Source organism: Perognathus longimembris, chromosome 2 (assembly GCF_023159225.1).
Source record: "Perognathus longimembris pacificus isolate PPM17 chromosome 2, ASM2315922v1, whole genome shotgun sequence".
NCBI lineage: Eukaryota > Metazoa > Chordata > Mammalia > Rodentia > Heteromyidae > Perognathus > Perognathus longimembris.
This window is the reverse complement of record NC_063162.1, coordinates 150,223,752-150,245,785: the sequence shown is the minus strand read 5'-3', so window position 1 is coordinate 150,245,785 and position 22,034 is coordinate 150,223,752. Positions and strand designations below refer to the sequence as shown.

At 68.8% G+C, this 22,034-nt stretch overlaps 1 protein-coding gene across 1 annotated transcript in view; it reads right to left on the bottom strand.

Moving 5' to 3' along the window:
* Positions 1 to 1,871: 1,871 nt before the first annotated feature.
* The window catches only part of LOC125345703 (SCO-spondin-like), a 46,734-nt gene continuing 26,571 nt past the window's right edge, over positions 1,872 to 22,034 (bottom strand). The window contains 44 exon segments of the mRNA XM_048337745.1: positions 1,872 to 1,920; positions 2,589 to 2,739; positions 3,688 to 3,818; positions 5,088 to 5,134; positions 5,232 to 5,374; positions 5,473 to 5,600; positions 5,710 to 5,912; positions 6,042 to 6,180; positions 6,425 to 6,541; positions 6,681 to 6,839; positions 7,092 to 7,370; positions 7,855 to 7,901; positions 8,166 to 8,290; positions 8,438 to 8,565; positions 9,097 to 9,264; positions 9,542 to 9,859; positions 10,014 to 10,060; positions 10,148 to 10,300; positions 10,495 to 10,741; positions 11,047 to 11,178; positions 12,139 to 12,306; positions 12,398 to 12,607; positions 12,910 to 12,990; positions 12,993 to 13,064; positions 13,174 to 13,218; positions 13,784 to 14,007; positions 14,204 to 14,364; positions 14,607 to 14,773; positions 14,861 to 15,060; positions 15,150 to 15,246; positions 15,416 to 15,616; positions 15,785 to 15,955; positions 16,058 to 16,240; positions 16,346 to 16,392; positions 16,743 to 16,912; positions 17,426 to 17,505; positions 17,595 to 17,765; positions 17,866 to 18,072; positions 18,287 to 18,339; positions 19,111 to 19,205; positions 19,735 to 19,880; positions 20,063 to 20,194; positions 20,429 to 20,599; positions 20,730 to 20,776. Coding sequence (XP_048193702.1) covers positions 1,898 to 1,920; positions 2,589 to 2,739; positions 3,688 to 3,818; positions 5,088 to 5,134; positions 5,232 to 5,374; positions 5,473 to 5,600; positions 5,710 to 5,912; positions 6,042 to 6,180; positions 6,425 to 6,541; positions 6,681 to 6,839; positions 7,092 to 7,370; positions 7,855 to 7,901; positions 8,166 to 8,290; positions 8,438 to 8,565; positions 9,097 to 9,264; positions 9,542 to 9,859; positions 10,014 to 10,060; positions 10,148 to 10,300; positions 10,495 to 10,741; positions 11,047 to 11,178; positions 12,139 to 12,306; positions 12,398 to 12,607; positions 12,910 to 12,990; positions 12,993 to 13,064; positions 13,174 to 13,218; positions 13,784 to 14,007; positions 14,204 to 14,364; positions 14,607 to 14,773; positions 14,861 to 15,060; positions 15,150 to 15,246; positions 15,416 to 15,616; positions 15,785 to 15,955; positions 16,058 to 16,240; positions 16,346 to 16,392; positions 16,743 to 16,912; positions 17,426 to 17,505; positions 17,595 to 17,765; positions 17,866 to 18,072; positions 18,287 to 18,339; positions 19,111 to 19,205; positions 19,735 to 19,880; positions 20,063 to 20,194; positions 20,429 to 20,599; positions 20,730 to 20,776 — 6,184 coding nt within the window. The 3' untranslated portion in view covers positions 1,872 to 1,897.

Genomic DNA, 22,034 nt, shown 5'->3' with positions numbered 1-22,034 from the left:
GATGGAATTTTCCACAACCATTAGAAAGAAGATTATGTCATTTTCAGGGAAATTGATGGGCCTAGAACAAATCATGTTGAGTGAGGCAAGCTAAGCTCAAAGAGACAGTGCATGTTTTCTGACATGTGGAAGCTAGATATAAAAATATACCGGGGGGCTGGGAATATGGCCTAGTAGCAAAGTACTCGCCTCGTATACATGAAGCCCTGGGTTCGATTCCTCAGCACCACAAACAGAGAAAAAAGCCAGAAGTGGCGCTGTGGCTCAAGAGGTAGAGTGCTCGCCTTGAGCAAAAGGAAGCCAGGGACGGTGCTCAGGCCCTGAGTTCAAGGCCCAGGACTGGCAACAAAAACAAAACAAACAAACAAAAATATACCGGGCCACGATACCTTATACAAGACACTAGATACACACAGTGAGATCTAAGAAGGATACTCTTAGGGGAGGAGCCGAAAGGCATGATGCCTAAGTACCTCTGATCATAGAAGATAACATATACTGAAATGAACTCCAAGAAATGGAAACGACGCTTTTTTCCTTTGTTGTTGCTATTTTTGTTTTCTTTCCAGTTGGTCCTATTTGTTTATCTATCTGTCTTTGGGAGAGCAAGGGAACACAAAAATGGAGGGACAAAGGGTGGACACTGTTGAAAGTGAACTATACAACTTGTGAGTGAGAGCAGGAGGGGAAAACTGAGAGAGAGCAAGGGAAGAGGTGACATTGTCCAAAAGAAATGTGCTTTACCTGGCTTATGTGACTGTAGCCCCTCTGTACCTCACTTTTATAATAACAATAAAATAAAATAATAGCATGAATCATGTACAGTAAAGCAAACAATGCATTTCTTACGTATGAAAAACATGGAGCCCCAAGCCAAATCAGATATAGACAGTGTCTAGCACTCCACAAAGATAATGACAACTGTTGGCAAAGGTAGGGAGAAACCGGAACCCTTGTACAATGCTGGTGGGAGTGCAAAATGGTACCGTTGCTTTAGAAAACAGTTGCTTGACTGTAAGCCTGCCCACTCAGGAGGCTGAGAGTTGAGGAATGTGACTGTTCGTTAAGGCTCTTATCACTAATTAGTCACCAGAGAGCCAAAAAGTGGTAGAGTGCCGATCTTGAGCAGAGAAAGCTAGCTAAGGGACAGTGGCCAGGCCCTGAGTTCAAGCCCCAGGACTGGCAAAAAAAGGAAAGAAAAAGAACCTGAGTGTCCATCAATTGGGAACCGGATAGACACGCGTGCAATAGTTAAAGCACGGCTGTTTAAGCACTGAAAAGGAACAAACCGTCCTACGTTGTAGTACAAATGAATACAAATGTAATGCAAATGAACCACCAAGTCATCGGGGTAATTGACAGAAGCTGGACATAAAATATCCGGAAAAAGGCAAGTTTTGGGAGCTGGAACGCAGTTTGGCGGTTTTTAGCACGGGAAGGAAGTGGGAGAGATTGGCTGCCAATGGGCATGAGATGAGAGCAGCCATTCTAAAACCGGATTGTGGCGAGCGTGTGAATTTCATTCATTCTTTACAAAAGTCACTGAAGTGTAAACGTGAACCGAGTGGGTTTCTTACTATGTAAATTATACTTTAATGAAACTGTTGTGAAGGAGGAGGGAGAGGAGGAGGGGAAAAGAGGAGGAGGAGCGCTCGGCCTGAGCCTCTGTGGGAAGGTCCGCCATGTTGCAGCTGGATGGACCAGTGAGGCAAGACCCCCGAATGAAGACGACACACAGCCTTGCTGCCAGCGATCCTTTATTTGGGCGTGCCGGCGCCCGGGCGGGGATCCGCCGGGAGGTGGGCAACTGGGCGGGGGGGGGGGGGGGGATGTGATCGGCGCCAGGGAGCCCTGGGGTCCCAAGAGGGTGTGCGGTGGGTGCAACGCGCACAGCCCGTCAGTGCTTCGAGAAGTCACCTCCTAGGGGACAGGGAGAGAGGGACGGGTTAGCGAGACGGGCCGTGAGATCCGGGGGGGGGGGCAGGGGGGGGGACGCCCCTCGGCGTGATGTGACTAACCCGAGGGGCACTGCGCATCCGCCAGGTCATTTCACGCCTGTGCATCCCCCCCCCCCCCGCCCCACCCCGTCTTCCCGACAAGCCCCGTTTAAAACACGGGGGGTCCCCGGGACTCGGCGGGGAAACGGATGGGGCGGCGCGTGGGCCAGGCTCCACGAACCGCAAGCATCCAGGTTTGCATGCGGGGCGAGGGAAAGGCTGGGAGGGAAGGGCCTGCGGCCCGCGGCCCCCGAGGAGCTCCGCGCCCGCCCCCTCCGCCCGCGGCCCCCTCCGCCCCAGGCCCCTCCGCCCCAGGCCCCTCCGCCCCAGGCCCCTCCCCCCCAGGCCCCTCCGCCCCAGGCCCCCTCCGCCCCAGGCCCCCTCCGCCCCAGGCCCCTCCGCCCCAGGCCCCTCCGCCCCAGGCCCCTCCGCCCGCGGCCCCTCCGCCCCAGGCCCCTCCGCCCCAGGCCCCCCCCCCCCCCCCCCGCCCCAGGCCCCTCCGCCCCAGGCCCCCTCCGCCCCAGGCCCCTCCGCCCCAGGCCCCCTCCGCCCCAGGCCCCTCCGCCCCAGGCCCCTCCGCCCCAGGCCCACCCTGGCAGGCGCTGCACTCGCAGCTGTGGATGGCCGGCAGCACCACCGGCTCCGTGCGGCCGCCGGGACAGCGCAGGCTCAGGATCCTCACTGGGCTGTCCGGGTCCAGGCGGTAGCTACAGCAGTCGCACTGGCTCTGTAGGTACGGCTCCTGGGGGAAGCGGGGGGGGGGGGGGCTGAACTGGAGAGGGGCCCACTTGAGTTTTCCTTCCTTTCTGTGGCCCTGTCCATCCAACAGGAGGGCCCCCCTCCACTCCTCCCCCCCCCTCCAGTCTGAACGTATACTCGCTGCCATTGAAACCAACGCAGGGGCGGCTCACACCTGTCACCCTAGCTACTCAGATCTGAGGATCGCCCCTCAAAGCCCGCCTGGGGCAGGAAAGCCCACGAGAGACTTTGATCTACACGCGTGGAGCTGCACCTCCAAGGCGGAGTGCTAGCCTCGAGCAAGAAAGCTAAAGGGGCAGCGCCAGGCCTTGCGTGCAGGCCCCGGTACTGGCACAACAGTCACGGGTAAGTCGTCACAGCCGGCGGGTTGCCACGCCGAGCACCAAGTGAGCCCTCCGGAGCCGGCGCCGCCGCCCCGGGACCACAGAGCCCCTCTTACGAGACCCGGGCGCGCTTGAGATCGCCCCGCCTGCCACTGTGCTCACCATTCTGCGTCGAGATGGGTACGGGTTCAGAGCACACCGGGGTCAAAACGATTCTATCTCCAGGTTAATTGCCTCCCCGCACTACCCCAAGGAGGTGCAGGGACCCGGGATCCCGCGGCAGTGCCTCCGGGGCCCAGCCTGGCTAGCTCGGGTGGGCGGAGGCAGGGGAACAGCCTCGGGGTAAAGGGGGGGGGAGAGGCGGGGCTCTGAGAGCCTCCAGCGCGTGGGGGGGGGGGCCTCCGTCCGTCCCCTCTGGGCGCTGGGAGCCTTGGTCACAGCTCTTCAGGCTCAGGGGGGGAGGAGTCAGGGCCAGAGGCCCCTACGCCAATGGTGGCCCTGGGCGGGGCGTGGGAGGGCATGCCCAGAGGGTCGGCCTCCGCACCTGCGCGGGCTTGAGCGGGTCCCCCCGTGCTTGGAGGCTCCGCCGCCCCGCCCCCCGCCCTCACCTCGGGCATCACGTCGGTGCTGGATGGGCAGTGCCCACGGCAGTGGCTCACTTCCACCTGGTCCAGGCGGCAGGGGCCCTTGGTGAGGTTGCGGAGCTCGGTGAGGCGCTGGCAGGGGGCGGGCGGCTCCTCTGCAGGGGTAGGGACAGCCAGAGGGGCAGGGGTGGGTGGGGTGGGAGGCTGCGACCCAGGGGGCCCGGGGGGATGGGGCCCAGGGCAGGCAGAGCCCGGGGCTGCTGGAGCCCGTCCAGCCCCTCGGCCTTCACCCCCGCAGGCCCGGGCCCAGAGGAAGGCAGGCGCAGGCCCGTCCGGAGGACGCGGGACCGGGGACGGGCACGGCAGGGGCAACCCACGCCCTCCGTACCCGGGGTCTTCCGACGGCAAGTGGGGCAGCAGCGCCCCGGCTCCCGGACCGCCACTTCCTCCTGCAGAGAGAGCCACGCTGGGCGCCCCGCACCGCCTTCTCTCACCCCGGGACCCGCGGGGGAGGAGGGGCGGGGGAGGAGCAGGAGGACCCCGGGGCCCCGGCCGTACCTGCGCGCAGGCAAGGGGGGGGGCAGTGCTGGCGGCAGATGGGCCTCCCGCCGAGGCACCGGCAGCGCTCGCAGGCCTCCTGCCATTCGGACCCCGGCTGGGGAGAAGCGGGGTGCGGGGGGGGGGGGGGCGGTGGCGGAGCTTCCTCTCGGTCTCTCCCCGCTTCCCGGCGTGTCCTGATACCCCCCCCGGGGTGGGGTGGGGTGGGGCGGGGTGGGGCGGCTCACCGGGTGGGGCCGGCCGGCGTGCCAGCACTCGCAGCGCGCGGCGGGGACGCAGGGGCCCCCCAGGCTGCGGAGGAGGCCCGGGCGGCAGGCGCAGCCCGAGGCCCCCGCGGCGCCGCAGCCGCCCTGGGCCTCCGTGGCGTTGGGCTCGGCGCAGGTCCGCTCGCAGGGCGCCACGCCACCGGGGGCCGCCGGCCGCCGCACTTCCCCCGGGGGGCACGCTGCAGAGAGGGCTCTGGTCAGCCCTGGAGCGGCCTAGATCCCCCCACCCCACCCCACCCCCACCACGGGGGGGGGGGAGGGCGGGCACCGCTCAGGTGCCTCCTCCCCTCCTCCCCCCGCCTTCTGGGCTCCAGAGGCCACACCTCCGACCCACCCCCGAATACAGGGGCCCAGTCGGGCATCACCCCCCCCATCAGCCCCACCCGCCCCGGCCTCTGGACTCCCAGCGCCCCAGCGGCACCCGACGGGCACTGGCCGCGCGTCAGAGATGCAGAGCCGCCCGTCCCCGCGGGGACTGGCCAGGCCGCGTCTGGACGCCCAGCGCCCGGCAGGGCAGCGGAGCGGGCACCCGGTGGGCAGACCCCCCCCCCCCCCCCCCCCCCAGGCCTGACCTTGACCTTGACCCGGACCACACCTTACCCCGACAGTCGGTGGGGGAGCAGCCGAAGGCCCCACCTCGGCAGACGCTGAGAAGACAGAGAGAGGCCCGGCTCGGAGGAGCCCCGGCCCTCCCTCCCCACCCTCCGCCCCCCCCCCCCCCCCCCGCGCAGCCCCGGGCCTCACCAGCGCGTGCAGTTCCGGGTGAGCACCGTGCCCGCCGGCCGCTCCCGGGCCTGCTCGTCGGGGGGGAGCTCGAGGCCCCAGGGCAGGGAGAGCTGGGTGCAGGGGCAGGCTTCGGGGGGCACGCAGACGCCGCGCAGCAGCAGCTGGGGTGGGGGCGCCGCCGGTACACTCACATCACCCCTCCTGCCTCCCGGCCCCGCCCCCCCGCCCGCCCACCCGCCCGCCCGCCCGCGGGGCTCACCTGCCCCCCGGGGCAGCGGCAGCCGGGCCGGCAGGGCTCCCGGGCGCAGGCGGTGCCTGGCTGCAGGTGTGCGCAGCGGCTCGGGCACGCGGCGGCGCAGGCACTGGGCGCCTGGCCCGGGGGACACGCTGCGGAGCGGGGGGAGAGGCGGCCGTGTCCAGGGAGGGGACTCTCCCCCGCCCCCCTCCCCCCTGGCCCCCTCCCCCCCAGCCACGGCGGGAGAGGCCCGGTGCTCACCGGGGCAGGGCTGCGGGTTACACTCGCGGCGCTGCTCCGTGACCTGGGCCGGGCACGGCGCCCCCGCGGGACGGGCCCGGCAGCTCCGACGGCGCTCCGCGGTGCCCCCGCCGCAGGGCGCGGAGCAGGGGCTCCAGGCCGACCAAGGCCCCAGCTCGGGACACCCCCGGGGCGGGCACGCCAAGGACCCGTTGACGCAGGTGCTGTGCGCGGCGGGCGGCAGGAGCGATTGGGACACACGGGGCGGCTGCGCCCCGCCCCGCCCCGCCCCGGGCCTCCCACCCCAGACGTCCCCCCAGCCCCGTGGGGGGGGGGTTACCAGGGCAGCGTACCAGTTGCTGCAGTCCAGCCGGACCACCTGGGCGGGAGCCAGCTCCCAGGACGCGTTGGTGCCGGGGAGGCCGCAGCGGCAAGAGGAGACGGGCACGCAGCGCCCATCCTGTACCAGCTGCCCGGGGGGGCACCGGCAGCCTGGGGGGGGGCGGGGGAGGGAGTGGGAAGCAGACGCAAGACTCGGGGCGTGAGCCAGGCACCGGTGGCTCGCCCTGTCCTCCTAATCCCAGCAGGCTGAGGTCGGAGGATCGGATAGGAAAGCTCGAGAGACTCGAAACATCACCCTGGAGCGCGTCGTTTATATATCGATGAGAGGATTGCACCAATGAGAGGATCTAGGCACCCACGGCAAGGACTGAGCACCGGGGCTGGGGCCGGCTACCTGGGCTGCACGATCCCTGCAGACACTGCACCCGGTCCCAGAGGTCGATGCAGCTGCGAGGGCACTTGTTGGCACAGTCGAGGGTGGACACGGTACCCCGAGTCTCACACGTCTCCCCTGCGGCCCAGAAATCCGTGCTAGGGACACTCCCGGTGCCCGGGAAAGCGCCCCCGTCCACAGAGGCGCCAACCCCCGCAGGCGCCGTTCCCGATGTCCCCAGTCCCCAGGCCCCCCTGGATGGTGGGGTGGTGGTTACCTGGGCAGGACCCCGTGTTGCAGCTCTCGGTCTGACCCCACGGCCCCTGGCAGCCTCCCCCACGGGGGGCCCCTGCCTGTCTCCAGCGCAGCCGGAATCCGCCACCGCAGGGCGCCTGGCAGGAGCTCCAGGGCCCCCAGGGATTCCACTGGCACAAGTCTGAGGAGAAGACAATGGAGGCCAGTGCCCGGGCCCCACGGTCCACGCCAGGCCTGGGCTCCGTTCCCGCAAGCCCAGACCCCACGCCACCTGCCGCTACCTGACCTCCACCTCCGCCTGGCACCTGCTAACGCTCACCGAGGGCTTGCTGGCTGGCTGACCGCGGCCCATGGGTTCCCCTGGTCAGCCCCCCCCCAACCGCCAGGGGTTCCAGGCCCCCCTCTTGCTGGTTGCCCCCCCCCCCCGTATTACCGTGGCAGGCTTCAGGGTCGGCGCAGAGGCGCCGCTGGCTGAGGGGCGCGGTGCACAGGTTTGGGTCCCCCGCCCAGGGCATCCCCGTCTCAGGGTCCAGACAGAGGCGATGTCGGCGCTGCTCCGAAGCCCGCGGGGGGGTCGAGGTCGCAGAGGAGTCTGCTGTGTTCGGAGGCCAGGGACCCCCCGGCGTGGTCCTGGAGACCGAGGCCAGGGCGCTTCCGGGCAGACAAGGCCCACAGGGGGACCACTCGGACCAGCCGCTCAGAGGCAGGAGACCTGGAAGGGCGGGGCGTCTGTGCTCTCGCCAGGCACCTCTCGGCCCAGACCCCAGGAGGCAGGGAGGAAGAGGGCTCCTCAGGGTGATGACCAGGATGAAATACAGCTGGACACCAGCAGTTCACACCTGTCATCCTAGCTCAGTCTCAGGAGGCTGAGATCTGGGGAATCCCAGTTCAAAGCCGGCCGAGTCTGTGAGGCTCTCCTCTCAAATTAACAACCAGGAAAACCAGAAGTGGAGCTGTGGCTCAAAAAGAGCTCAGGGTCTGTGCCCAGGCCCTGAGTGTAAGCCTCACAACTGACCAAGAATGAAGGGAAGGAGGGAAGGAAGGAAGGAAGGAAGGAAAGCAGGGAAGGTGAGTGGGTGAGGGGGGGCTGGAGGGCCCCCGTTTGTCTGATGGTCCTCGTTCTAGCCCTGAAGATTGCATGTCCTGAAGCCCCCAACCCCGGCTGAAGGCGGACGGCGGTATCAGAGGCTGGTTACCTTCACAGCCCCGGCTGGTACAGTGCAGCTCGCCGCGCCGGCATTCGCTGTGGGAGGAGAGATCAGGGACGGCTCTGGGAGGCAGGACCCAGACCGAAGCTGGGGGGGGGGGTGGCAGGGGTGCGTTTAGGGGGAGTCTGAGCTCAAGGTATATCGGGGCAGGATGAGGGAAGGACAAAACCCGGCGTCCTGAGAGGCCATTTGCCATTAGGCTGGGCTGGGCCCCAGGGGTTGAGCTGGGCTCTCGGGTCCGGCCGGCCCTCAGGACGCCCGGGCTCTTCCTTCTGTCTCGCTTTCCTCCCATCACTCACCATTCCTTACAGCCCAGCTGCAGGCGGTCCCCGGGGGCCAGGGTCACCCCATTCCCCGCTCCGGAGGGGTGCGAACAGTTACACTGCTCCGGAAGAATGCAGCCCCCATCCTGCTCCAGCAGCCCCTGTGCAGAAGGCAGGACAGGCGGGTCAGGACGAGTGAACACACAGGGCAGGAGAGACGTGGCCGCCCTGGAGAGGGGCGCTGGGTGGGGGTGGACAGGGACGCCCCCCCTTTCTCTTTGAGAGTCTCTCCGGCTCCCAGCCCTCACCTTGGGGCAGTAGCAGCCCGGCTGGCAGGGTGGCAGGTCCTGGCACAGCTGGCCGTTCAGGTGCGTGGCACAGAGCCGGGCGCAGGGGGAGCCGCAGGCCTGGAACTCAAAGGGAGGTGCGCAGCCATCTTGTGGGACGGGGAAGAGAACCGGGTTGGTAAGGGGACGGCCAGCCGGGGACGCGCTCCCTCACTTCAGCCAATGCTTCCTGGGCCTCCCCCCCCCCCGCCACCACTGGGGAGAGAACACGACTGCCCCCCTGCTGGCTGCCACAGGACAGACGGATGTCCCTGTCCCCCTTCCCATGGGGCACCTGCTCAACCTCTGTGTGACTTCAAGAGGGAGGGGCTTGGCGGGTGCTACCAGAATCAGTGGATGGGGGTGTGTGTGTGTGTGTGTGTGTGTGCGCGCGCGTGTGTCAGGGCGAGACAGTGGCCAGTTCCACAGAAGCTAGGCCAGGCATGCTGTCCCGAGGGCCGCCTGCGGGACAGAGCCACCAGCTTCCAAGCGAGAAGACGGTGGTGAGGAGCGTAGCTGGGATCGGTGGGGGGGGGGCCCGGGGACGGGGTGGGGGGCGTGCACTGGATGCCGAGGGCCAGGGTCAGGACGGCCTGGGGCACTGGATCCGCCCCTGGGCCCGTCCAGCTCCCGGGCCTCACCCGAGCAGTTGCCGAGGGCGCAGGGCCGGAAGTGGCCGTCCAGCCGCGTGCACGGGGCGCCCTGGCCGGCCGGGCCGGGCGCGGCTCGCTGGTGCCGGTAGCGCTGCTGCACCGACACCTGGCACGAGCAGCGGGTCCAGCTGCTCCAGCCGCTCCACACGCAGTGCTCTGGGGGCCGGGAGGGACGTCAGTCGGCTGCAGGGGCGGGGCGGGGGGGGGGCTCTCTGGGGCTCCCCACCCCCGGAACCCCTCTTCCCATGCTTGCCCTAGCCGGGACGGGGGTTCAGCAAGGCCTTGCGGGTGGGACTCCTCTCACGAAGGGAAGGGGTGACGGAGGAGGATAGTGTTGGGGGGGGGAGGTCGTCTGGGGACCAGGAAACCCACGATTCACTGGATTACCAACACAGGGAGGTTAGGGAGGGGCGTCGCTGCAGGTCCCCCTCACCCAGGCAGGGCCCCGGGTAGCAGGCCCGGGTGTCCAGGCGCCGGAAGGTGCCGTTGCAGCCGGGGTGGGCCTCCGTCGGCGGGCAGGAGCACCGCCCAGAGCGGGAGGCCAGGCCTGGGCCACAGGTGCGGGAGCAGGGGCCCCAGGGGCCCCAGGCGCAGGCCTCCTGCGGCTGCGGGCACGGCTGCCGCCCGCAGCGCTGCGTCTGGGCGTCGGGGCCCCGGCAGGGCGGCTCCCCGCAGGCCCGCGTGCGGACTCGGCTTCCGCCTCCGCAGGAGACGGGGCAGTCGGACCACGGGGACCACGGGGTCCAGGCCCCTGTGGGAGGGCCGAGGAAAGTCAGCAGGGAGGGAGGGAGGGAGGGAGGGAGGGAGGGCGGCCGAGATCCGAGGGGCGGCGGTGGGGGGGGGGTAAGGGGACAGGAAGCGAGGCCGGCGGGGCGGGCAGGGCCGGAGCGGGGCGAACCACAGACCTGCACACTGGGTGTCTTCACAGATGACGCCCTCGGGGGTGCAGGAGCTGGGGAGAAGCCGGACTCAGAGAACTGCTCCCCAGCAAGTCGTCCTCCCCTCCCCTCCCCTCCCTCCTCCCCGCCCCCGAACTCACCACTGCTGACACTCTCCTTGCGGCCAGCGGTCCCCCAGGACGCGGGGCCGGGCGTCGTGCAGGCACAAGGGTGGACACGGGGGCTGGGGACAGGGCTGGCTCTGTGACTGCTCGTCCTGACACTCGGGGGCCCACGAACCTGACGTGGAGGACCTGGGCAGGGCCACAGGGAGAGGAGGGGAGAAAGACCTGGGGCCCCACAGCGGGCCTCCGGCTCCTGGGGGACACCCCACACGGTCCGGGAGAGGGGACAGAGCTGGGTTAGGGGGTGGAGGGGGGCAAAGTCACCCCGCGGCGGGAGTGAGGCCCAGCCGCGCAGAGGAGGAGAGGAGACGCCCGGCCCCTACCTGAAGCGGCTCTGCTGCCCGCCAGGCCCGCAGGAATGGCTGCAGGGGCTCCAGGCGGACCAGCGGCTCCAGGCGCAGTAGGCAGGGGGCGGGCAGGGCCGCGCGGTGCAGGACAGCCGTCCGGCCTGGCAGGAGCAGTTGTTGCAGCCATCCTGGTGCTGGCTCCCGGGGGCCCAGCTCTGGCCCTGGACATCAGTGCATTCGCAGTGCCCAACGGGCACACAGCTCCCGTCTTGCTCCAGGGACCCTGCGGGGAGGTGGCCCTGAGGGGCTAGCCCTGGCACCCGAGCTGCCCTGCTAGGGTCAAAGGGCCTTTGCCAGCCGGTCACTGCTGGCTGCGATCCTAGCTCCTCAGGGGGCCGAGATCTGAGGATTGCAGTTGGAAGGCAGCCCAGGCAGACAAGTCTGTGGGGCTCTTCTCTCCCGTGAGACACCAACAGAAAGGGGGCTGTGACTCGGAGCGGGAGAGCACTAGCCGCGCTCAGGCCCTGAGTTCAAGACCCACACCCAGAGGAAATGTGTCTAAAGGGGGGTGGGGGCTTTCACAAGTACCTTCGGGGCAGCGGCATCCCGGCTGGCAGGGCTGGCCGCCAACACACACGGCTCCATCCTGCAGGTCTGAGCAGCGGCGAGGACAGCGGTTGGCGCAGGTGACCGGCTCCATACCCGCGGGGCAGCCCTCCTCTGCGGGGAAGCGGAGGCCCGCAGTCAAGAGGGTGCGAGCCTTCTTCTCCTCCCGCTGCCCCCCCCTTTTTGGCTCATCCAAGGCTCCTCTTTCCCTTTGTGTGCACACGGAAATGTTGAATTTGGGAGACCTTGGAAATGAGACGTTCTTTTCTTTTTGGTCTGTTAGGGCCTGGGCGCCGTCCCTGAGCGTTTTCACTCCAGGCTAGTGCTCTACCCCTTTGAGCCCCAGCTCCATTCCCAGTTTGTAGCTGGTTCCTCGGACACGGGAGTCTCACGGACGTTCCTGCCCGGGCTGGCTTCGAACTACGGTCTTCAGAGCTCAGCTTCCTGAGCCGCTAGGATTACAGGAGTGAGCATCCGCACTCCGCTCGGGAAGGGGATATTCTAAGTAGACAGCAAGCTCCTCTCACCCACTAGAGAGTTCTCAGCACCTAGCTTGGTGCCCCCCAAAACATGTTAGTTGGCTGGGGACCTCTCGAGGAGCAGTGGAGCCAAGAGCTAGAGTTGGGTGGGGAGTGGGGTTCAGTCCGCATCTGCAAGGACCAGGCGGGCTTCTGACCGGGTCACTTCTACTCTCTGAGCCCTTGGGCTGGGCTGAGTAGCTCTCCAGAAGTTGGAGGGCAGAGTAAGCTTAGAAGGCAGGCGTTCTGCCCCCGGCGGGGGGGGGGGGGGGGAAGGGCCGACGGTGGATGCCACAGCGAACCTTGGGCCTTCGGGGTCCAGACACACAGGACGACCCCACCCCCACCCCCACCCCAGCACGCCAATCAAGCCCTCTCCCTCCCACTTCCCACGGGGGCTCTGTTCCCTTAACTGGCCGGCAAGGTGACCGCCTGCCCCCCCCCCCAGTGTCTCCCGCGTCCGTGGGGACGGAGTTAGAGGCGGAAATGGAGAGCGCTGTGCGGAGCAGAGCCTCGTGGCGATGGAAGGGGCCGCCGCGGCTGCGTACGAACGTACCACAGGCCATAGAGTTACAGAGCCGGATCTGATGTCTCCCCCCAACGCAGGGGGCGCCCCCGTTCTTGGGCGGAGGACTCGAACAACGTCGGCTCCTCCAAGACCGGCCTCCTCCGCAGCTGCGGTCACACGAGGACCAGGGACTCCAGCGCGACCAGCCCCCGGGCCCTGTGGGGACGGACGGCAGCCCGGTCGGTGGGCGGGGCTCCGCGGAGCCGCGGCGGGGGGGGGGGGGGGGCGCGGAGGGGGCCGCCCTCACCTGGGCACGCGCGCAGGTTGCAGAAGCGGCGCTCCCGGTACGCCGTGAGGATGTCGGGGCACCACCGTCCTCCGGGCCCGGGGGGACGGTACGCCCGCAGGCGCCGCTGCAGGCCCACCCCGCAGCTCCGCGAGCACGGCTCCCACGCGGCCCACGGGGTCCAGGAACAGTTCCCCGGCACGCAGCCCGGGCCGGGACACCCGGGCGGCCCTGCGGGGACAGAGCCGAGCTGGAGCCAGCGCGGGGGGGGGGGAGATCGGAGCCCCACAGCGGCTTTGGCACCCCCAGCCTCGGAAAGGACGCAGCGGTGGACTCCCAGGCCGCGGAGGGGCTGGGGCGCGCCCCTGGGGGAGGGGGCCGGAAGCTTCTAGCAGTCGGCGGGGCCGAGAGAACCAGCGATGCGGAGCCAGACACCCACACCAGGCCGGATGTTGGCGCGAGGAACCGGGAGCCGTGGCGTGGGGTTGGGCGATGGCTGGGGCCCCGGGTGGAGAGCAGGCGTTCCCACGCACCTGCGCAGGCGGGGAGGTTGCAGGGGCGCGCCTCCGAGGGGCCCCCCGAGGTGCAGTTGGCCAGGCAGAGGCGGGTGCGGCGCGCCAGGCGGGGCGGGCGGGGTCGGTGCAGCTCTGAGAGCAGGGGTGCCACGGGGACCACGGGCCCCAGCCGCCTGCGGGGAGGAGAGACGGGGGAGGTGGAGGGAGGGAGGGAGGGAGGGAGGGCCGGGGAGGGAGCCCCCCCGCCCCCGCGGGACCTGCGCTGCACGAAGTGCCTGGGGCTACCTGGAAGATGGGTCACTGGCTCCACTGTGGAGGTTTCGGCCCCTGTGCCGAAGAAAGACTCCGATCGGAAGCGTGTCCATGGCTGCCAGGCGCCGGGCCCGGGCCCCAAGGCTGGCAGCCGGTGCTGCTAACGGGCGCTCTCCCACCCCGCCTTCCTCCCCCACCCCCCACCCCCCAGGGTCTCCCCACACGGGGCCTTCGGGCTTTCTCAAGGCCTCTGCTCAGGTTCCCCTGCACCCCGGCATTCTGTCCCTCCCAGCGCTCGCTGGAGATCTCTCCATCATCCGCACGCACCCTACGCTGCTTCCTTCTCCAGGAAGCCATCCCGGATTAGCTCCGGGGGAACTCCCTCCACCCCCGCTTCCCACACCGCCCGTCCCTTCCTCACAAGCCGAAGTGGATGCTCCGAGTGCCTGGACTCTGAGACCGGGGTCACCCCCCCCCCCCTCATGCCTAGGGAGGGCCGCAGAGCTGGAAGGAAGGTTCTAAGACAGACTCGGCCCCAGACAGGGAGGAGGAGGCTGAGGCAGCCCCGACCTGCCAGACACCTGCCCGGAGCCTCCCTAACCCCAGCCCCGCCCTCCTCCGCCTTTCCCGCTCCCCTCACCAGGGCAGTCTGGGCTGGGGCAGTACTCCAAGTCCTGGAGGGGTCCGTGGCAGGCCAGGCCACCGGGGGTGGGCGTTGGGTGCACGCAATGGCGGCGGCGGCGGCGGGTGCCCAGCCCCCCGCAGGAGCGAGAGCACGGGCCCCACCGGCCCCAGGGACCGAAGCCACCCCCGGCCACGGAGCAGCCGTCCGTGGAGCAGGAGAGCTGTCCGTGCGCGCAGGAGCTGGGGAGAGAGCACGGCGCGAGGAGCAGGGCGGGCGGACGGAGCGGAGGCCTCAGGCCGCCCAGGGCAAGGATACCGGGCGGGCCGGGGCAGAGGGCAGCGCAGGGGTCCCGTCCTCTCGCCAGCTCCCCTTGCCGGGACCCCCGGGCCTCCCCACGGGCTTTAGATCAGTCCCAAGCCCTGGGAATCCCCTTACCAGTTCCTGCAGCCTATCTGAAGCGTCTGGCCTGAGCCCAGCTCATCTCCAGGCCCAAGGGGCCGGTCCCCTTCTCCTAGGAAGGGCGGGTACCTGCCCAGGGCAGTGCCGGCGGCCCCCAGCTGGTGAAGCAGCGCCGCTGTCAGCACGCAGGGGCACTCCTGGGGGGGCAGACGGGGGGCACAGGCCCGCTGCCCACTGTGCGCCGGTATACGAGAAGGAATGGGGGCACGGGGGACCGGAGGAGGGCTCTGAGCCTCCGGGGGGGGGGGTGGGGGGCGTTTCCTTCTGCAGGCGGGACTGTGGGGCACCCCGGGTCCACCTGTCGGAGGGGACCCCCAGGGCTGGGGAGGGGGGGGAAGGGGCGGACAGGCCCCGGGCTCCCGGGTGGAAGGGTCCCGACCTGGACGCAGGCCTGGCGGTGCTGGAAGGTGCCCTCGGGGCAGCGGCAGCCCTCCTCGCAGCCGTCGGGGAGGCAGGCCAGCCGCCCCGTGACATGGGCGCAGGAGAAGGGGCACCCCTCGCCGGGCCGGCACGCGCGGTGCAGGCGGCCAGCCGGACAGCCCGCCCCTGAAGCGAGGCCCAGGTCAGCGCCCGCGCCGGCCCCCGCGTCCGTCCGCCGTGGGGTCCGCGGGGGGAGCGGCCGGCCGGGCTCACCTTGGCAGGCCCGCGTGCGGCAGGGGCGGCTCTGGCGGGCCGGCCCCGGGCAGGGGGGCCTGGCGCAGCGCCGGGCGCGGGGCTGCTCCCCTCCCCCGCAGGAGACGCTGCAGGCTGCCCAGGGACCCCAGGAGCTCCACGCACCGGGCCCGGGGCAGCCGGGTACCTCGTGGCACCGCAAGGTTCCTGCCACGCAGGTGCTGGGGACGAGGGAGGGTGCTTCAGACACGGGGCCGGGCGAATCCCGGGGGGGGGGGCTTCTGCCTGCTCCTCAATCCCCCCCCCATACCAGTTGTCACACGGCCCAGTCACCGTCTCCCCAGGTTCCAGGCTCTCCCAGGAGCTGAGCGGGGACCCTGCCGACCGGCTCCGGTTCTGAGCGATCCCTGAAGGGGTGCGAAAGCGATCGCGGAGGCCCGCGCAGCTCGGGGTCCCCCGTGAGTCCTTCGTCCCGCACCCCCCGAGCCTGCCCCGTCCCCCCGAGGGAGGAAGGAGGCGGAGCCCCGCCCCAGACAGCCCGGGGCGCGGGCAGAGGGGGGCGAGGGAGGCACGGACCCACGGCTCCGGGCTGGAACTGGCAGCGGCACTGAGCCGGGGGCACGCAGAGCCCGTCCTGGGAGAGCTGACCCGCGGGGCACCCGCAGCTGGGCCGGCAGCGACCGGAGCCGGGCTGGCACCCGCCACCGGGGGACAGGTCCCCGCAGGAGCGCGGGCAGGGCGGGGCGCAGGGCCGCAGAGCCTGGCCGCCCCCGCAGCCTAGGGCGGGAAGGAAGGAAGCGCTGAGGGACGAGCCCCCCTCCCCCCCCCCCCGCCCGGCCCAGCACCGGCGCGCACCCCCCCCCCACCGCCGCCTGTCGAGGCAGGTGAGTTGAGGACCGTCCCTCTGGGGATGAGCGTGCAGGGGGTCAGAGGTCACACGCTCACCTGTACAGTGGGTGGCATTCTCCAGACACGGGCGGCTCTGCGCGTGGCCCCCGGGGCACGGCCTGCCCCCTTCGGCCGGGGGAGGCCGACTGCATGTCCTGCTCCTCCGGGACTGCCCCAAGCACCCATCACAGGGAGACCAGGGTCCCCAGGGGCTCCAGGCTCCGTCCACTGCACGGGGAAGACAGGATCGTCCTCCCCAGGAGGCCCCGGGGGGTGGGGGGGTGGGGGGGGCGGGGGGCTCGGGTGGCGTGGGTGGGGGGGGCCTCCCACCTGGGCATGCGTCAGGGCTGGGGCAGGCCTCCTTCTGACGCTGGGCCGCCGTCTCTCCGGGGCACGGGGCGCCCCCGTGCCGGGGGGCGGGGCACCCGCAAGCCCTGGCGCGGGACCGCGTCTGGCCCACGCAGGGCCGGGAGCACGAGGTCCACGCCGACCAGGGGCACCAGCCTCCGGGCACTGCACGGGAACGGCGGACACCGGCCGCTCCGGGACCGTCCCCGGCCCACGCGCTGCCTTCCCGCCCCTCCCTCCCTCCCTCCCTCCCTGCGACCCGGCGCGTACCTGGGCAGGGCAGGTCTGTGCAGTTCAGCTTCCCCTCCGAGCAGGTGCTGAGTGCGGGGGTCGGGGGGGGGTGGGGGGGGACCGAGGGGGAAGGGTCAGCATCCCAGCCGACTCCCGCCCCCACCTCTCAGACCGTGCCCTCTCCCTGCTCCCCAAGGACGGGCAGAGCAGCCCCGCCCCGCTCCCTCTCCAGACGGGGCTGGCGGCCTCAGTTTCCCCGCCTGTCAGATAGGGGCGACGGGACCTGCCCCATAGCTTTCTAGGAATTAGTAAGGGGTGGGGGAGGGGGGGGCGTCAAATGTGTGCTTCGGCCGAGGCGTGGGGCTCGGGGCGCAGGCTCCAGACGGACGGGGTGACCCTCACGGCCGCCCCGCCCACCCGCCCTCCCGCCGCTCACCAGTGGTTGCAGCCGTCTGGCTTCGCCAGCTGGGCTCCGGGACGGTGCCGCCGGCCGGTCAGCAGGTCCAGGCAGTCGCAGAGGGCCGGCCGCACGCACAGGGCCCCGTCGGCGCTCAGCACCAGGCCCGGGGGGCAGTAGCAACCCGGCTGGCAGCGCCACACGCAGTGCTGGGGGGACAGCCAGGGAAGCGGGGGAGGGGGGAGGGGGGAGGGAGAGAAGAGGTTTCCCCTTGGAAGCAAGCGCTTTGTGCCTGAAGTTCTGTCGAGGGGGACGGGCACGCGGTGCCATCTCGGCCCTCAGCGCTCGGATGCGATCCAGTCTTTGGGGTGGTCTCTCCTTCTCCCCTGAGCAGGTGGGGACCCCGTATCCATCTGGGTCCTCAAGGCCCGGTGGGTACTGGGTCCACCTTCACGACACCCAGGGTCGAGGTCTGCACAGCTAAGCGTTGGCTGTGTCTGAGATGATGCGGCGGGAGAGCTCCTCCCTCGCGCTGTGACTCTCTGATGGGTGTCACTGTTGCGTGGGGACGTGGGCCTGTCTCCCGGGGGTTGAGCTCGGGGGCCTCGGGGGCTCCCGGCGTTCTGGGTGGTTCGTTGGTGATAAGCGTCTCACAGACGTTCCCCGCCGCCCGGGCTGGCTTCTGCCCTGTGACCCTCGGATCGATGACGGGCGGGACTCACCACGAGGTCCTCGCAGGCCCGGGGGCAGGGCGGCCCGCAGGCGCTGAACTCGGCTCCCTCGATGGCCGAGCAGTCGGTCCCTGGGAGGGCGGAGGGAGGGCGGAGGGAGGGCGGTGCGGTGTGTGCCCCTGTGCCGCCCCGCCCCCGCCCCGCCCCCGCGGGCACCCACCTGGGCACGGTGGCGTCCGGCAGGCCTCCCCCTGGGCCTGGGGCCCCTCGCAGAAGTCCCCTCGGCCCCGGGGCGGCGGCTGGTCACAAGCCCGGCTCCGGCTCCGCAGGCCGCCGCCGCAGCTCCGGCTGCAGCCGGACCAGGGCCCCCAGAGGCCCCAGCCCCCTGCTCCTGGGGGAACGCGGGAGGGGGGCTTGGGGAGGGCCCGAGGGCGGGCGGCGGGCCCCCTCCGCGGGCGGCCCGGGGGGGGGGGGGGAAGCGGGTCACTCACGGTCGCACCCTGGCAGGAGGCAAGGCTCCTCCTCGGCCTCTGGGCCTGGGCAGGCCTCGGTGCGCACGGCCGACGGGGACGGGAGCGCCGGGCCGGAGGGGGCCACGCTGGGGGTCTCGGCACAAAATCGGCGGCGGAGGCGGAGGGCGGGGCCGCAGGAAGCGGAGCACACGCTCCATGGCGTCCAGGGTGACCACGCGGGCTGACCTTGAGGGCCGTGGGGGGGTGGGGAAGGGGTGGGAGACGGCAGGCGGGGCAGAGCGGGGTCCCCCAACATGGATCCACCGCACCCCTCCCCTCTCCCCCATCTCCCTTGAGGTGCCCCTCCCCCGCCGCCAGGTCAGTCCAGGCCCACCCCTGGGGGAGGAAGCGGGGGGGAGGGGGGAGGGGGGAGGGACGGGGGGGGGGGACGGTTTCTCACCCTCCGCACAAGGCCACGAGCTGCAGTTGACAATGAGCCCAGAGACGCAGGAGCTTCGAAGGGGGGGGGGGCGGAGGGCTAGGTTGTCCTACGGGCTGGGACGCGATCCCTGGATCCTGTCTTCGCACCCTAGCCCGGCATCTACACTGCCACCTCATGCGGACACCCCAAGTCTTTCTAGTGGCAGCCCAGCTAGCGCGAGGCCGTTAGGGTCACCCCAGCCTGGTGTTCTCCTGAGAAGAGCACCGACACTGGCAGAGGAATGACGGGCAGAGATGCGGGACGACGGCGTCCATCTTCCTGCTCTGACAAGCCGCAGTCCACGCGGCGGGAGAGGAGACGCGTGGGGAGAGAGTCTCCCTCCCCCCTGCCCCCCCCCCCGGGCCCCAGAGGGAGCCAGCGCCACCAATTCCTTGCTATCTGGCTTCTGGCCTCTAGCAAAGCACATCAGAATTGGCTGTTGGCACCCTCTCGAGCGCGTGTGTGTGTCTGCGTGTGCGCGCGCACGTGTGTGTGCGTGGGGGTATGCGTGGGTGTGCTCCGGAAGCCATGGCGAGTAGCGCAGGTGGGAGGAGAGAAGTCAGACCCAGGGCTAGAACCCAGGGCCTTGAACACGCTAGACAAGTGTTCTTCCACCTAGCTCCTGAGGGGAGGCAGATGGGCACGGCAGAAGGAGGGGTGCAGGCAGGGTTGGCCTGGGAGGGCCGGCTGGTTGCGGCGAAGGGGGGGGCGTGCATCTGTGTGGCCGTGGGAGCACGCCCTCTGCACCCTGGGAGCGCCCAGGTCCCGAGGTGGGGGGGGGATGGGGAGGTGGAGGGACTCACCAGGTCTCACAGGGACGGCGTACGGCACTGCCGGGGGGGTGGAGGCGCCCCCCGTGGGCACAGGGGCAGTCCTGGGCCGGCACACACACGTTGTTCTGGAATGGGAAGTCCCCGGTCATCCGCAGTTCCGGCCGAAGCCCGCGCCGGTGCCCCAGCTTTCCGCACACCCCTGTTGCTGTAAATGCCCACCCCCAGCTGCGGGGCCCGAGGGGCTCGGACTCCTCGCAACCCTCTTCCACGACAGGACCTGAGACTGCGTTTTCAGGTGAAATCAACCAAGGAAACTGATATATATATATATATATATATATATGTATATTTGTATGATCATATGTCTTACATACAGCATCACATAGGACCTATAGATCATACATATACGTAACTCATATGAAACATGTAAGTCGTTCAACGATCGTCTAGAAAGGAAGCACGAGTTCGTCAGGGGCCTTGCTCGGTTCCAGCCGGCACCAGCAGGCGAGCTTGAGTGAGGCCCAATGCACGACCCCCCACCTTTGGCTCAGCCTCTGCCCAGGCCCTGCCTGTCCCTTCCCAGGGACCCCAGCTGCCCCGGGTCCCCCCGGCCCCGAGGCCGTGTCCCCCGAGGCCCGGCAGGAGGATACTCACGAGCAGAAGCTCCCCCGACGGGCAGTAGCAGCCAGGGTGGCAGGACCGGTGGTTGTCGCCGAGGGAGCTGAGCTCTGCACAGGAGGCCGGGCCCCGGGCGCAGTCCAGCCACCGCTGTCCTCTGGGACACACGCCAGCCACCGGCCCTGGGGACAGCCGCCGCTGAGCCGGGCACGCCGCCCTCTCTCCCCAGCGCTCCCAGCGGGGGTGGGGGGCGGGGTGGGGGGGAGAGGCAGCAGCTGGTGCTGGGGGGGGGCGGCGGGGCACAGATAGGGAGGGGCTCGCAGTGCCCTGCATTGGGGGGAGGGGTCCCCGGGGCGGCCCTCACCTGCACAGGGCTGCGGGCTGCACGTGGAGAACTCCACGGGGCCGGGCGGGCCGCCACCTCGCGTGCGGTTCCTGTAGCCCCCTCCACAAGGCACGGAGCACGGGGCCCAGGGACCCCACTCCCCTCCAGGTCCTGGGGGGGTGGTAGCTGGGTCACTGCAGGCCCCATACCCACATCCAGTACCCCAGGGCCCCCCTTCCCCTTGCCTCCCGGGAGGAAGTCCCGGATGTGCGTGGCCCCTAGGGAGGGCCCTTTAGGGTCACCTCTTCGGAGCCCCTCTCATCTCATGGGGTGTGTGTGTGTGGGGGGGTGTTCTTGGCTCTTTTCCGGAAGGTTCTTTAAGGCGGTCTCAGGACCCGCTTTTACCTCGACACGGCTGCAGGCTGCAGAACTCCGCCTCCATGTCAGGGCCCTGGCACTCGGCACCCCCAAAGGCAGCCGGGGGCGCGGTGCCTGCTCGGAAACGCCGCCGGACGCCCACGTCGCAACTGCGGCTGCAGAGACTCCACGGGGTCCAGGGGCTCCAGCCGCAGGCCACTGCGGGGGTGCAGGGGTGAGGGGCGCGGGGCGAGGGAGCGAGGGTGGGGGGGGAGGCAGCCTGGGACCCTGGTGGAAGGGCATGAGTCTCTCCCGTAGTCCCTGAGCACCCCACCCCCGCATGGGGTACCTGGGCAGAGCTCCGAGGTGCACACCATCTTGCCCGAGACACAGGTGCTGCAGGGAGAGGGGCGGGGGGGGGGGACCGGAGTCAGCTCCCTCCCAGCTCTGTTGGGGGGGCGGAGGGGGCCCAGGCCACCACCCCCTCCCCTCAAATCCATGGAACTCTCACTCTGAGGGCGTCCCACCCAAATCCCCTCTCGGTAAGCTGCACGACACCCAGACACGGTGCTGTCCCCCGGTGTTCCTTTTTGCTTGTTTTTAAATCAGGAGACACCTTTTATGTGTGTGTGTGTGACGGAACTAGGACTCGAACTCGGGTCTTCCTAGTCTCACTTGGCTTTTTTGTTCAAGGTCGGCGCTCTGCCACTTCAGACACACCTCTGCTTCCTGACATTTGCTGGCTAACTGGAGATCAGAGTCTCACGGACTTTCCTACCCCGGATGACTCTGAACCGTGATCCTCAGATCTCAGCCTGCCGAGTAGCTAGGATCACAGGCGTGAGCCACCGGCGCCCCTGACTCAGGAGACAAGGTTTACGCTTCTCATTCATCTTTATTGCCTAAGCACCACTTGGAGAAGATCCTGAGTGACAGGAACAGGCGGGGAATCTAGAACGAGCTAGCGTTCTCCTGGGAGGAAGAGCTGGGTCATTTTCTTCACCCTTTGTTCCCTTCGAGGTATTTTTTTAAAGCCTATTTGTCAAATACTGGAAATTCCAGAAAAAATAGTCTAAGAGAGGAAAGGCAGTCGTGTGGAAGGACCACACAGGAGACATTTAGAGGAGGAACAGGAAAAGGTAGACGGGAGGAGGAAATAGGTGAACTGAGAAGGGGAGGAAAGCAAGTGGGCAGGGGCAGCGACGTGGGTTAGAGCGCCCTCTGCTGGCAACGCCTGGAGCCAACTGTGCGTTCAGGGCACTTGGCAAGCAAGCGTCTGCCGCAGAAAGTCCGGCGTTCCCAGGGAGGGAACAGAAACAGGTAGCTGGGGGGCGGGGGGAGGGTGTGTGTGGGGAGAGGTTAAAATCTCCGCCGTTCTTCAGTTCCGTCGTCCACCACACCACCTATCAGACGTTCGGTTTTCTCCTGAGGTAAATGGAGTGATCGTGTCTTGCAGACACCCGAGGGAAGGTCTCCTCCACTGCAAGGTTCCCAGGACCCATGCCTGGCACCTTGGCATGCTTGCCTACCTGGCATTTCGGCTACCTGGCTGCTGGCATGCTTGGACAATGGAGGCATGATGGAGAGAGAGAGAGACAGAGAGACAGAGACAGAGACAGAGACAGACAGAGACAAAGATAGAGACAGACAGAGA